Source organism: Antedon mediterranea, chromosome 10 (assembly GCF_964355755.1).
Source record: "Antedon mediterranea chromosome 10, ecAntMedi1.1, whole genome shotgun sequence".
Lineage (NCBI taxonomy): Eukaryota > Metazoa > Echinodermata > Crinoidea > Comatulida > Antedonidae > Antedon > Antedon mediterranea.
Window position 1 is genome coordinate 22,257,899 of NC_092679.1, and position 14,461 is coordinate 22,272,359.

At 34.9% G+C, this 14,461-nt stretch overlaps 2 protein-coding genes across 3 annotated transcripts; one reads left to right on the forward strand and one right to left on the reverse strand.

Moving 5' to 3' along the window:
• The first annotated feature begins 72 nt into the window (after nucleotides 1-72).
• On the forward strand, nucleotides 73-10,236 carry LOC140059759 (peroxisomal ATPase PEX6-like). 2 transcript variants are annotated; one of them, XM_072105640.1, is made up of 17 exons: nucleotides 73-1,399; nucleotides 1,889-2,067; nucleotides 2,539-2,722; nucleotides 3,061-3,209; nucleotides 3,404-3,588; nucleotides 4,088-4,165; nucleotides 4,345-4,496; nucleotides 4,795-4,896; nucleotides 5,222-5,298; nucleotides 5,749-5,775; nucleotides 6,942-7,077; nucleotides 7,161-7,281; nucleotides 7,479-7,625; nucleotides 7,871-8,096; nucleotides 8,210-8,287; nucleotides 8,703-8,839; nucleotides 8,949-10,236. In XM_072105640.1, the coding sequence occupies exons 1-17, from the start codon at nucleotides 122-124 to the stop codon at nucleotides 9,083-9,085; spliced, it is 3,393 nt and encodes a 1,130-aa protein (XP_071961741.1). In that variant the 5' UTR covers nucleotides 73-121; the 3' UTR covers nucleotides 9,086-10,236. The 2 variants fall into 2 exon arrangements, with proteins under 2 accessions (XP_071961741.1, XP_071961742.1); XM_072105641.1 differs by lacking the exon at nucleotides 5,749-5,775.
• Nucleotides 10,237-10,282: 46 nt separating this feature from the next.
• On the reverse strand, nucleotides 10,283-12,248 carry LOC140060446 (cyclin-dependent kinase 5 homolog). The gene has a single exon (XM_072106660.1). The coding sequence runs from the start codon at nucleotides 12,133-12,135 to the stop codon at nucleotides 10,984-10,986; it is 1,152 nt and encodes a 383-aa protein (XP_071962761.1). The 5' UTR covers nucleotides 12,136-12,248; the 3' UTR covers nucleotides 10,283-10,983.
• Between the last annotated feature and the right edge of the window lie 2,213 nt (nucleotides 12,249-14,461).

Below are 14,461 nucleotides of genomic sequence, written 5' to 3' on the forward strand. Positions count from 1 at the left end.
GCATTTTGATGTTGCAATATCATAATCAAGCAAAATAAACGAGCGACCAAAGGTTACTTTACAATCTCATGGAGGCAGCCATATTTGGTTATTTTTTGCATGATGGGAAGATAAATACAGGATGGCAGAGTTTCCGGTGAAGAAGCCGGGTGAAACCCTTGCTAGATTTTCACGTTTTAACTTTCCTATTGAAAGTAACCCACTTCATTTAGGTGTTGCAAAAAGTGCAGCAATAAATATACTAGGAGAAAGACACGATAATTATATAATTCTTTCTTTAGTTTGGAAGAAAGAGTGTAGAACTTGTAGCCAGTGGCCTCGCCATGCCGATGGCCGAGAACAGTTCGTCTGTGTGCAGGTCCTGGACGATTCGATTGTCAACAAAGGCATATCCATTGCCCAGGTGTCAGAAACGTTTATAGGAATTGTTCTATATTCTTCCGAATTCTTCCATCGGCATTATAATATCCTAGATTCAGAGCATGTGCATATAAGACCTGTCCAAGCTTTCCCTCTTACAAAAGTAGTTTTTGGTGCTAAAACTTTGCAATGCTATGAATGGGCGAAAAAGAGGTTATTTAGTACGGGTTTACTTGTGTCGGTCTGTCAACAAAAGGTTTTAGTTCGCTCCGGTGATGCATTTTTGGCTCCAATTATACCGGTTTTTAGTAACGATGATTCGTACAGACTTTCAAATTATTTTGACATCGTAACACTGCAATGCGAGCCTGTACAACAAGGAATAATTTCGTTAAATACTTCCATAATAATTACACACATGAAAGATCATATAGAAGATCCAAAGGATGACTACTCTTGGCAACAGGATCCTTCCATAACCCTGGACTGGAACTCTGAAGATGTTAGCAGCATCCCACCTCTTATATCTGAATTTGCCAAACTCATTGATGATGTCCACATTGACGACAAACCAAAAGGCCCGACGTCTTCCCAAGTACACTTCCTCCGAACAAACCTCGTCCCAAAAGCATCAACGCACCGATTGATGTTGGCAGAAGCCGCTGAAGCATGTCAATCCACTATTTGCGAAGCTCTTTATAAAGTTGGTGCTACTGTGCAGACTCTTGCCAGACTGCAAACATTCAGTGGAAGCTGGATCAAGATGTCCAGACCTCTCCAGCAAGAGAACCAGACAACATCAAAAGACAGCCAAATGTCTGACCAGATGGATGGAAGACAATCAAAGAGCCATCTTGCTCAGGTGTTAGCAATTAATGGTTTTTCGACATTGGGAACTGGCAACCAAGAAAGGAATGAATGCTCCGACGACTACTTGATACCTGAAGACGATGTGTTGTACATATCGCCATTGTTGTGGTACAACTTGCAGCATCATCCATCATTACTAATACAATCTGATGCACTTCTTTCTGTGCAGGTAACAATCGAAAAAAAAATGCTTTTTTAATTACATTTTTTGGGAATAAATCTCAAAATTAAATAAAAAATCATAAAGCTAACAGCCAGTAAATTCCAGGAGGGGCCTTTAAAACCTCAATAGTTGCTGGCCCCGTTTTGGACAGTCAATTTTTCACATAAAATTTCCTAGATCATGTGACAACTCCTGGTTAATCTTAATCTACAGTACAATAAACACTCATGTTTTTCAGTGTCTAAAGCTCTGTCTACACTATCAAACTTTATGTGACAAAAAAATGTAATGTCACATTTTTTTTGGCAAACTAGTTTGATAATGTAGACAAAGCCTTACATTAAAGACTATACCTCCCTACCAATTGTCCACAGGCTTAAAATTACTACATAATTCATGTCCTAATGTGATATTCAAATATCAGTAAAATGTGTTACATTAACATCAAACTACTAATGACTGAGTATAGAGTATTTAAAAATATTTGTCTCAAAGGTCGCACAATCACAAGACTTGGTTGCAAATAAGAGTCTGAATATCGGGAGCCGTAGCCTAGCCTGCAATACTAATCCACCATTCGCATCAGCTGCATACCTGGCGTTGGTAAAATCCCCAGGCTACCCAGCAGTATCAAACTTTGACAATATACTTCGGAAACATTTTGACGAGCCCAGGTAAAAAAATATATATATACAGGTATAATAAATATACTTAAATGAATGAATATGATATTTAAAAAACCATATACTGTAATAAATATATTTTAAAAACTAGAAGCTGTAATAAATATGATATTTTTAAAACCATATACTGTAATAAATATTAATATATTTAAAAAATGCAATTGTTTTGAGCATGAGAAAAAAAACGGACTATCTCAGGATTTGAACCATGGACCCTTAGATTGGAAAGCAATTGTATTAACCACTTAGCTATACTGTCACTATACTGTATGTACTAAGTGTTACTTCCAATCTATTTGACTTTTGGTGAATTTATTGTGTGGTTACAGTACTGAGAACATGTACAATGTTGCAGGGGTTTTGTTACTACATTAAAACCCCTCTTTACAACACCCTATTCAGGGACACCCCTTTTCTGGGGAGACCCCTATTAAGTGGACACTTCTTCTTTCTATATTGTAGGTTGATATCAGTGGGTGACATCATCTGCATGTCCAGTATCAGTTTTCCTGAGCACTACCAGGACATCACAGAGGACTGCAATGACCGCTCACCAATAATATACTACAAGATCACCAGGATTGATTCTGGGGCTAAACAATGTACCTCATACTTGGCAGACTCAGCGCATACTAGCATATTCCAGGTGGGCGTTATGCATAATATAATAATATTATCCTGGATTTATAAAGCGCTTAATGTGAAACCTCTAAACTATGTACATATATATTATTATCCTGATCATATTTGGATCAAACATGTTTGGAAACATACTCCAGTATAATGCAGCTAGTAATCAGTGCAAAGTTGTGTCTTGGCCTTACCAGGTACCCATTTGTACACCTGGATAGAGGCAAATACAAGTAAAGTAGGATACAAGCAATGTGATTTAAACGTATGATTTAAACTCACGATCCATAGTCCAATGTCCAACACAATGCACCACATGCACTATTATTTAGGTCCTTTTTTTCTGCCTTGTAGGTGACTGCAATGAACAGTTACATACCAGTGGTCATGGATGCATACTTTAGTTGTAAACTGGACCCTATATGGTTCTCACCAGTACCTGCTGGACTGGTACAACATGTCCAATACTTGGAAAAACTTGTGTACCCTTACCTCATTCCAAGGTGCAGTAAACAACTTTGTTAGAATTTTTCTATTCGACTATTTTATTTCAATATTTCAACCATCAATAAAGAGGATATTTCCAGGTTAGCCTAGTGGGTTTTCTGATAATAAAAAAATAATAATTAAATAATAAAGTAAAAGCTAACCTAATTTTAAGTTATTTAAAAAATGTTTAAATTCATTTTTTTCTTAGATCCCAGTGCAATAAGTTAGTACCAACATTCCTGTTAACTGGGCCAGTAGGCTGCGGGAAGGCCACCGTTATCAGCGCCGTTTGTCGTCGTATGAATATGCACGAGCAAACCGTAAACTGTCATAACTTGTGCGGAGATAGCTCAGCAGCTACAGAAGCAAGAATAAAAAATGTGTTTGTAAAAGGTGTCGACATTTTATTATTAATTAAGGCCTCTTGTAAGCAGACAGATTCCATGATCTTCTTTCAAAAGGTCTAACTTACAGTATTTTTTACTAGAAAGTTATAATTTTAATAATGCTCCTGAGTAGATCCTTGTCATTTGGTTGGAGGATTGTGGGTCACATGATATTCAATAAGTACTCCATTGAACTCTTGCATCATCAAGAGTGCAATTTCATTATATGCGTGTGCATCCTACCTGTAAGTGTACATCATTATATCCTGTTCTACTCCATGTCGAACATTGGATTTCTGTCTTTTTGAATGGTTTTGGCCTTGGCCTAGTCTCTCCTTAAAAGTAAGTGTTTTATAATAATAAAGTTTAATATGCATGCAATGGAACAAATATTTTCATTTGGTGAAAGATGAAATGTTCTATTTTCACCTCAAGAAGTTATATGTACCATTGCGCTAATTATTTGTATAATACTACATTATAATCACATTTTCTGTTTAATTTAGCAAGTACCTTTGCACCTTGCATACTTCACCTAAGAAACTTACAAGTCTTGGCACGAGACAGGGATGGAACGGGCGAAGGTTAGATTACTTTTTGTAAACATTTTTAAGTTCTGTCTACACTATCAAAGTAGTGTGATGTGCCCAAATATGGTAGTGATATGACATCGTAGTGACCATATATGGGCACATCACAGAGCTTTAGAAAATTTAAATATTAAATTTTACTGGTCAAATTATTAATCATAATTTATTTTTAGATTCAAGAGTGGCAGCGTTTTTGAAAGAAACTTTGTCCACTCTACTTGAAAGCTGTCCTGATTGGCCAATGGTTGTTATAGCAACATCACCATGTAGTAAGAGTGTCGTTGCGGATCTCCAGTCCTGTTTTGTGCATACTCTAAAGATAGATGTAGGTATCAATATTTAACAATATTGTCCCCCTGAAAAAATATTTTTTTGTTGAAGATGCCAATTTGATGTTCCTAGTTATTCACTTTTACCAAAAATTAGATGGAAAAAAAAATTTTTTATCTGAAAAAACTGTAGTTTTTGGTTGAATTTAACCGTTTGTCTTTTTGTAAGTGAAAACCTTTTTTTTTTATGCGAAAGTGACTAACTTGATTAAAACTACAAAATGGCCTATTCAAAATTTGTTTTTATTTTGTTGAAGAAACTCATTTTACTGACATATTGTTTTTATTTGCTAGACACCAAAAGAAGAGGAAAGACTGGACATTTTGAATGCATTATGTTCTCGTTTTGGGATTGCATCGGATGTTGATCTACCTCACTTGGCTCGTAGGACCGCTGTAAGTTTGTCTGTTTTGTTTAAAGAGAGGGAACAGTTTCCACAACAATTGTAATATGAACTCCAAAAATATGAATATTAATATTAAGACTATATTTATTTTCAACTCACTGGGGAGAGGTTTTGGGTATATCAAAATAACCAGAATTGCTGGAAAAGTTTTTAAAACTGATTGGATTTGGGAGGTACTTACTCTGGGGCTAGTACAGTAGTAGATTATTGTTGAAAATGTGAGTTATATCATAGAAATATTATCACTAGCAATATAATATCTTTATGGTTATATTTAGGTAATAAAGCATTTATGAATTAATTTGTCTTCAAAGGGTATGGTTCTCGGCGATTTGACATCACTGTTGTCTCACACAACCAGAGCAGCATTGCATAGAATCAATAATGCATGGTAAGGATATAAGTTACAATGAGGATATTCCTTCTTTTTAAGCTCTGTCCACACTATCAAACTAAAAAAAGTGTGATGTGCCCAAGTATGTTAGTGGTATGCTTAAATATGGTAGTGATATGACATCATCATGTCCATATATGAGCACATCACATTTTTTTGTCACATAAAGTTTGATAGTGTAGGCAGAGCTTTAAAAGTTTTATACTCGAGTTTGTTGACCCTAATCTAGACTAAGATTTTCATTTATAATTTTTTTGAACTTCTGCCAAAAGAGTAAAAATTCCCCAAACTCTTAAAAAAGGTAATTCAACACATTGAAATATTTCTTAATACTTTTCATATACACGATGTACAGTACAATTACCTTTAGACAATTAAGGGTGATGGGAATAAACATAAATCATTAATATTTAACAATTAAAGGTAGTGTGAAACATTTTATTTCAGTACCTCATCATACAACACAAGGATTAGGTATGAGAAAAATAACTCTGCTTGGTGTTGGGAACAATTTTATTAGTTAACTAACTGAATATTTTAACTGCACAGCTTTTAGTTAATCTTGTAATTAAAAACTATTTTATATGATTCCGTCTTATAGTACAAGTTACTCTCATGGACTAATTTCATATTAATTAGTGTAATAAAGACTGTTTTAAAACACAATACAGCAGAGATATATACACAAGATGTTAATATTTCGATATACTGTACAGTATACAATTTGAAAAAACAAATTCAAGTCAACTCTCTCAATGCTGAACTCTCTGCTCTTCCAAAACCAGACTTTTCTTGAAATCTCCAAATTAATATCTACCATTAAAAATGCATTTAGAATACCAGCCCCAAGGTGTCCAATATTGGCAGAGGTGATTGTACAGTATTACATAATTGTGTAAAATGCTTTAATTTGCCAATTTTATTATAATATGCCAAATATTACTGTGTATTTACTAATTTAATGCTTCATAAAGGCTATACATTCACATAGTACAATAATACTATTAATATTATTTCATTCTGTAGCATATTTATATGTTTATTGTGTATGGACCCATATTAAGGAGACACCTTTTCGGCCCAACAAATTTCCCTTAATAGAGGCTGGCTGTAGTATAGCTATTACTAAATAAAGATTTTATAGGAATATGTCCCCTTAATAGGGGTGTCCTCTGAACAGGGATTGGCCGTGTTTTGAAAAGTGTCCTCTTAACATGATCGTCCTCTGAATAAAGGTGTTCCAAATAAGGGATTCTTCTACAGTATACAAATCTACTACAATAGTCCTAGTGTTATGTATTATACTTAATGCATGTTTTGAGGCATAAATATTCTTTTCACATCATATCATTCTTATTTGTATATTAAACATACTGTAGTACAGTAGTGTAGCTTTTTATTTATAGAAATAGAATAGAAAACATAGCATATGTGTATGTGTTATTTGCATTTGTGATGCTTATAGTAAAGTATAAAACTAAAGTGCATGTATGGTACATTCTTTATTATTTTTACCTTTTTTTGCACAAGAAATCATTATTTTTTGCAAACATTTCTAAATAAAAAGCATGAAATTTAGTGTATTTCTATTGTATTGTTAATGCAAACTCATTTAACTAAAACCATTCTGTTATTTTCAGTTCTGTTGGCAGCAAATTAAGTATGCGCGAGGAGAATGACCTTTGCACTGCTGGGTTTAAGATTCATGGTGTGGACTTTGGGAAAGCCTTGGATCAGTTACAGTCCGCACACTCTGACGCGATTGGTGCTCCAAAGGTACATATGCAGACCTCTTAAATCAACTGATATGTCAACTGATCTACCATCTCTCACTAATACACATTTGATTTGTGTTGTAGATCCCTGATGTTTACTGGGAAGACGTTGGAGGCCTAGCTAACGTGAAGGAAGAGATCCTAGACACTGTACAACTACCTCTGCAACATCCAGAGCTGTTTGCCACAGGCCTAAGGAGATCTGGTAAAAATGACATTAAAAAATGCAGTTATTGGAACCCCTTCTTTGGGTCATTCCTTTCCTATGAAATGAACAAAGTGAAACATATGTTTTAGCACTACAGTCAACCCCTATTCAGGGGATACCTCTATTAAGAGGACACTTTTTTCTACCTCTTTTAACCCTGAGTTGTTGATTTTAAAAACTATTCTGTATTTTAGGTATCCTATTGTATGGACCTCCTGGTACCGGTAAAACACTGCTTGCCAAAGCGGTAGCGACAGAGTGCGCCCTTAATTTTCTAAGTGTTAAAGGACCAGAGCTGATTAATATGTACGTTGGGCAGAGTGAAGAAAACGTTCGAGAAGGTAAAGTTATAAAACTCACAACACAAACATGTTAACATTTTTTTCTAAAGGTCCATCTACACTATCAAACTAGTTTGACAAAAAGTGTGGTGTGCCCAAATATGGTAGTGATATGACATGTCCATGTATGGGCACATCATATAAACATAGGTTTCATAGTGTAGATAGAGCTGTATACTTTGCTAATTGGCCTGATAGAATACAAAGATACTTGTTAATATGAATGAACAATTTTAATTTCATAGTTTTTTCGCGGGCTAGAAGTGCCACACCGTGCGTCATTTTCTTTGATGAGCTGGATTCCTTAGCCCCTAATCGTGGTCGTAGTGGTGACTCTGGCGGGGTGATGGACAGAGTCGTGTCCCAGCTGCTGGCTGAACTTGACGGACTACACAAAGCGACAGACGTGTTTGTGATTGGAGCAACCAACAGGCCTGACCTATTGGACCCGGCTTTGTTAAGGCCTGGAAGGTACTCTACTGTACATATCTTTATCGGCATAAAAATTAAATAAATGAATAAGCAAGACAAATTAGTATTTGGTTCCGTTTATGCATCTTATTTTCCTTTTTTTGTCTATGTAGATTTGACAAGTTAGTGTACCTAGGTGTGAGTGAAGACAGATCGTCTCAGCTTAAGATCCTGCAGGCACTGACTAGAAAGTAAGTTTACTGTACCTTGCCAACTGGCAAATCAAGGGAGATCCTAGGAATAAACAACAACCAAACAATATCACATACATACTTCTCAACCACTCTAGATTCTAAAATAACAATTGTGCTAGCCTATATGTTTCTCATTGGTACTCCAAATGAGTTTTTAAAGGAAGTTTATGGGAGCTTCAAATGACCGAGCCATCGGCATAGGTTCAAGGCCGACTCACTCCTAGTTCTGGTGAAGCTTCTTCTTCTCGGATAAGGATTATAAACTGTAGGTCTTTAAAAAACCCAGTTCATCCTAAATACATAAATAAAAAATATAATAACAAGTTTATAGTTTTCAAGGAATCTGGTATTATCGGCAGACACTTAAAGATTTGGTTCTACAGTAATGTTCATGCTCTATTCTTCTACCCAGGTTCAAGCTATCCACAGACCTTTCGCTGGAGTCCATTACAAGACACTGCCCATTCAACATGACAGGGGCTGATTTCTATGCGCTATGTTCTGATGCCATGTTAAATGCAATCAAGCGGAAAATTGTGAACATAAAAGGTTAGTATTGTTACTGTATTAAGCTCTGTGTACACTATGAAACTTTATCTGACAAAAATGTGTGATGTGCTCATATATGGTGTAAAATCTTCTCTTTTCTTTCTTTCAGGAGAGGATGGAAGCACTGATGATGTGGTTGTACAAGAAGATGATTTTGAATGTGCTCTCCAGAACCTAATACCATCAGTCTCTAATGCTGAACTTCAACATTATAAACAAATACAAAACACTTTTAACAAAGAGTAGAAACCATTATTTTACAAGCCTAGTAAACGAACAAGCCAGTAGTGGCGCAACTGCTGTGGGCGCTCACTGCCTAAACCCCCAAGCTTATGGGTCCCCTGAGCAGGGTCAGAGGGAATAAAAATGCATTGAAATATGTCGTAAAATGCTAAATAAGCCCAAGGCCTCTTACATCCCCAAACCAGGGGCCTCGGGCCTCTGCGCTATGCCACTGGCAGTCAGTTGGCACATCTGGTGTGTGCTGGCCTCTTAACATGGATTGTATCATTAGTCTGCAGTAAAAAATGTAGTTACTGCAGTAACATAATTTTGACATAATGATCCCTTACACTATTTTTAATTAAGCTCTATTTTCAAAAAAATGTGATGTGTGTATATGGACACGATGATGTATCACTACCATATTTAGGCATATCACTACCATATTTAGGCACCATCACTCTTTTTGTCAAACTAGTTTGATGTGTAGAGCTTTACAGTAGTCAATCTAGATTTTATATAATCTTCTTGCTGGCAAAACCGACGTCAGTCATACAGTATATATATAAACTAATTGGATGCAATATATAGTGGGTATTAAAGAAATTTAAATAGTATTATAACACAATGAAATATATTATGTGATTAATACTGTTTAACAGAAAGATTTATTGTAGAGTTTAAAATGGTTTATGGTATTTTTATAGCGGTGCTGTTGTATTTTATATTTTAATCAAGGAAATTGGAACAAATATTGAGTTGAAAAAATAGAGAAACTAGGAATATAGATATGTTTTTAATATTAAGTACTGTAGTACATTAAATTGATTAAGTTTAAATTAAATTTCAGGCAATAAGGTCAAATGCAATCGTTATACAAATACAGTACAGTAATAATTTCTTTTGCATGATCAATGTTCCAAATAAAACCAGTTTTGGTCCCCACATAGATGCAACGCAGCAGTTAGGATGACCCATCGCATCTTCAAAGGTCAAATAACTTACAGTGGGCTCGAATCTGAAAATACTGTTTTAAGATGGTTCTTTTCTGCTCAATAGATAGATGGGTCCCCACTGATTTTTAGTGCAGCCTGTCTGGAAAATATACATTACCATCTTCCATTAGTTTGTTCAAAACTACTGATAAGATATTGTATATAATTATCAAATATGAAATTACTGGTAATAAAATCAATAAATCCAAGTGAATGTATCATTTTCTTTATTAAAGTTTGATTCGATTTATAATAAGCTAAATATTACTAACACATTATTTACAGTAGGACAGAAATGTTTTGTACAATTTACTGTAATACAGTACTGTAGTTGCGAACTAAAAAGGAGAAATGTCACGATTTACTATAGCAATGAAATTTTAATTTAAGCAACTTTCAGTAATTGCTATTCACACAAGGGCATTCTTCAATCATTGAAGTTTTTAAATTACAGTACAGTTAGTCAATTGAAAATACAAATAAAAAAAATCACTTTTTAAAACATTTTAGGCTTCAGAATTGTAATAAGCTTTCTGTTTATTTACAGTTTATTAATTAAAAACCTAACAATGATACAGTACTGTATCGGATATTTACAATATAATATTTAAAAATTATAAAACCTAATAAAAAAAGTACAGTACTTGGCTGGATTTAAAATTTGGACGCAAATTTTAACAGCAGCTCTCTTAAAAGGAATCACAGAGTTACTGTACATATTGGACAATTTTAAAAAGTTAATTATACAGTAATTAATCCAATTTTATTTGGCAGGAGATTTCTATTTTATTATACAAAAGCTTTTAAAAGCAAACACAAATTTACCATAGTGTATTTTGCCTCTGTACAATCATGCAAAAGCATTTAAAATAAAATATAAAATGTTAGTCAACAATTGCACAAAAAAAAAGGATGGACGGCAATTGATTATGATGGCAGTTTGAATGAATTGCGCTTCTGTAACGAATTGCTAACAGTCTTGAAACGTTTAGATGCACGGCGCACAAACTGCGAGTTGCTAGCCCTGCGAACACTTCCACGAACATTCAACCCCATACACGATGGCTGTGGTGGCGACATCAGCGGCTCAAACATTGCGGAGCTTCTCTTGCGTTTGCGACTTTGTCTCGTGTCCACCTCTGCAGTTCTCACGTTAACACATTTCTCCAAAAGTTGTTGAGCAAGAGAAGCTGAAGGGCGTGCATTGGGATCGACGTGAAGCAACCGCTTTAAAATCCGACGGAACTCGGCACTGCATCTGCTGTAAAACTTTTTATCAAAATTTACGCTTGGGTTTTCGTATCTGAATTTCCCGATCGAGATAGATCCGTACCCAGGGTAGTTAACATACCCAGCAAGAACTTTTGTGTTCGGTAAAACCTTGTGTTCAGTAAGCGCGTACATGATCAGACCTAAACTGAAAATATCAACTGACGTACAACACCTACGAAGCCAACTTAACTCGGTATCATGCGTTTCCGGTGATGCATAATACACACGCGCCAAGTCACGCCCATCTTTCTCGCCCGCGTTTTCCTTATCGTCTGTTGTTTCCGATGATGAATCATTCGGTTTATCCACCGGTGCCCCACACATTTTCGCAAGACCATAATCTGTCAGTTTTAAAATGGCTGTTCCGGTTTTATCTCGGGTAACGATAATGTTATACGGATTTAGAAATCCATGGCTATAGCCCTGACTATGCAGGAACACAACACCTCTCATCAAATGCATAAAAAACACTTTATATGCAGTATCAGACATAGCCAAATGACGATTCATAATGTAGTCATTTAAAAATTCCCCCTCCACATTCTTATACACTGGACAAAGGAATATTTCAGTGAAGTTTTCACGCCTAACGAGAACGTTTTTCAGACGAACGATGTGCTCGTTTTTAGGCAGCTGCAGCAGAGTGTTTTTTAGCACATCGCGACTACACTTTGCCTCGTCCTCGTTAGACATACTTATCATTTTCACAGTCCTAAGCTTGGTTCCTTTCCACGATTGTTCTTGTAATTTATACTCTGCTCCAAAAAATCCATCCCAGAGTTTTTCTTGAATTACAAAAGATTCCATATTTGATGTTTTGAACGTTCTTAAATCATTTATTTACCGGTAATTGTGCAGTGCATTTATTCAATTATCAAAAAAAGCTAGGCCTACCGTATTGTCTTCTTGAAAACCACCGCTTCTACAGGGTTAAATCATGTCGCTTTCAATGATTGGCTCTTCCACACAAAAGATTTTTACCAGCCAGCCAATCATATTATTGTATGCAGATGAGAAACTCAACCAAGCGTAACAGTAGTAAACAAGATTATGGATTCAATTCAGAATTTTATAGATAGATAGTAGACTATGTTATGCTGTATAGCAAGTAAATATAAAACAAAAGTCACACAAATTTGTTGTAAATAACAAGCTTTATTTATACAAATTTGTAAAAATGGTACAATGTACATTAATAATAACAGTACTATTATATTATTAGTGAATATTGGTCCTATATATTTTTAAATATTGCAGAAAGTTTAAGTAAATATCTCTCAAAAACAATAACATTATTAGTCAATGTACAAATAAATGAATATGGTATCATATGCAATAGATACAAGAGAGAATATTTAAAAAAAAAAGAAAAAAAGGATAGTTAAAATTTTAAATTAAATTTTAATCGTTCTAAAATACTTTATATTTAGGCAAAAAACGCCAAGGATAACCATAAGTGAACGGTCCTACTAAACACCACCAGATACCACCAGAGAGCAGCCACCTATTTGCAATTGATTATTAATGATATATTACAAATTAGAAACTGATAAAATTGAAGTTAAAGTTCAATTTCTCGCTGTTGCAATTCCAGAATCGAATGCGTGATCATCATAATAACGAAACAAACGTGTCTCTTGTGTATTGTATTCACCAGTCAACTGTGAGGTTGTGTTTAGTAGGATTAATTCACTATCATTCTTAGAAGCGGCATCCCTAAGTCCCAATGCTTATATTACAGTACATAGGTTGGATCAAATCCCACTAAATTTAGAAAAATACAATTCAAAATATTAGGTTATTTTCAACACAAATAGGGATGTCCTGAATAGGGTTGTCCCAAATAAGAGGATGCACTGATCTATGGATATACTATATCATACATTTTTATAAAGACAAAGTAGAAAATGATGCCAATATAATCATTTATATGAATAGCATGCAAGAGATACTACTACTACTACTACTACTACTTTCAGTTCAAATTTGACCCGAATGGCGTCCGTTAAAAATTATCTCACACACTTAATATCTAAAGTGGTATAGTACATTTCGAACATTTTCCAAAATAAGGCAGATTATGACGTAATTAATACATTTATTTTAGATTCATTTTTATATAAACAGCAATATAGCAAAAATCTTTTTAAATGAGAGTTTATTAATTAATCAAACTATATATTTACAGTAGAACACTATTATTAGTGGCCACTTTTGTAACTCTCCTTTACAAGATTATCCCATGGGATTGGTTGCAGTCAAATCAGGAAAGTGTTCCCTTATGCTTGGTTCCCACTAGAGACGCAACAATGTAATGCAACATAAGGGATTTGACCAATCACAAGCGATGGATTTATTCGACTGTCGCTTGTCATTGGTCAACTCGCTTACGCTGCGTCTACGTCCTTGCGTTGCGTCCTTGTGGGAACCAAGCTTTAATAGTGGTGTCCCTGAATAGGGGTTTATTATAGTGTTAAAACATATATTACTCCTTGTTCGTTTATTGGTAAAGATTCCTATTATTAATAGTCCCCAGAATAGAGGTGTCCTAAAGGAGGGGTTCTGCTGTATACTATAAAGTGTATATACTATTACTATGATTTGATTTGATTTGATTTATTTCGGCATCAGTACATAAAATATCACAGACATACAATTAAAATTGGCAAATATAAAAATACCAAAATAAAACAAGGATGCCAAGGATAACTCATAAAAGTCCTCTACGGACTTGTTTCCAATGAGGTCCTTTGAAAGAACTATAGTATGAAGGGTCAGATAGGTGTCCTAAAGGAGGGGTTCTGCTGTATACTATAAAGTGTATATACTATTACTATAGTATGAAGGGTCAGATAGGTGTCCTAAAGGAGGGGTTCTGCTGTATACTATAAAGTGTATATACTATTACTATAGTATGAAGGGTCAGATAGGTGTCCTAAAGGAGGGGTTCTGCTGTATACTATAAAGTGTATATACTATTACTATAGTATGAAGGGTCAGATAGGTGTCCTAAAGGAGGGGTTCTGTTGTATACTATAAAGTGTATATACTATTACTATAGTATGAAGGGTCAGATAGGTGTCCTAAAGGAGGGGTTCTGCTGTATACTATAAAGTGTATATACTATTACTAT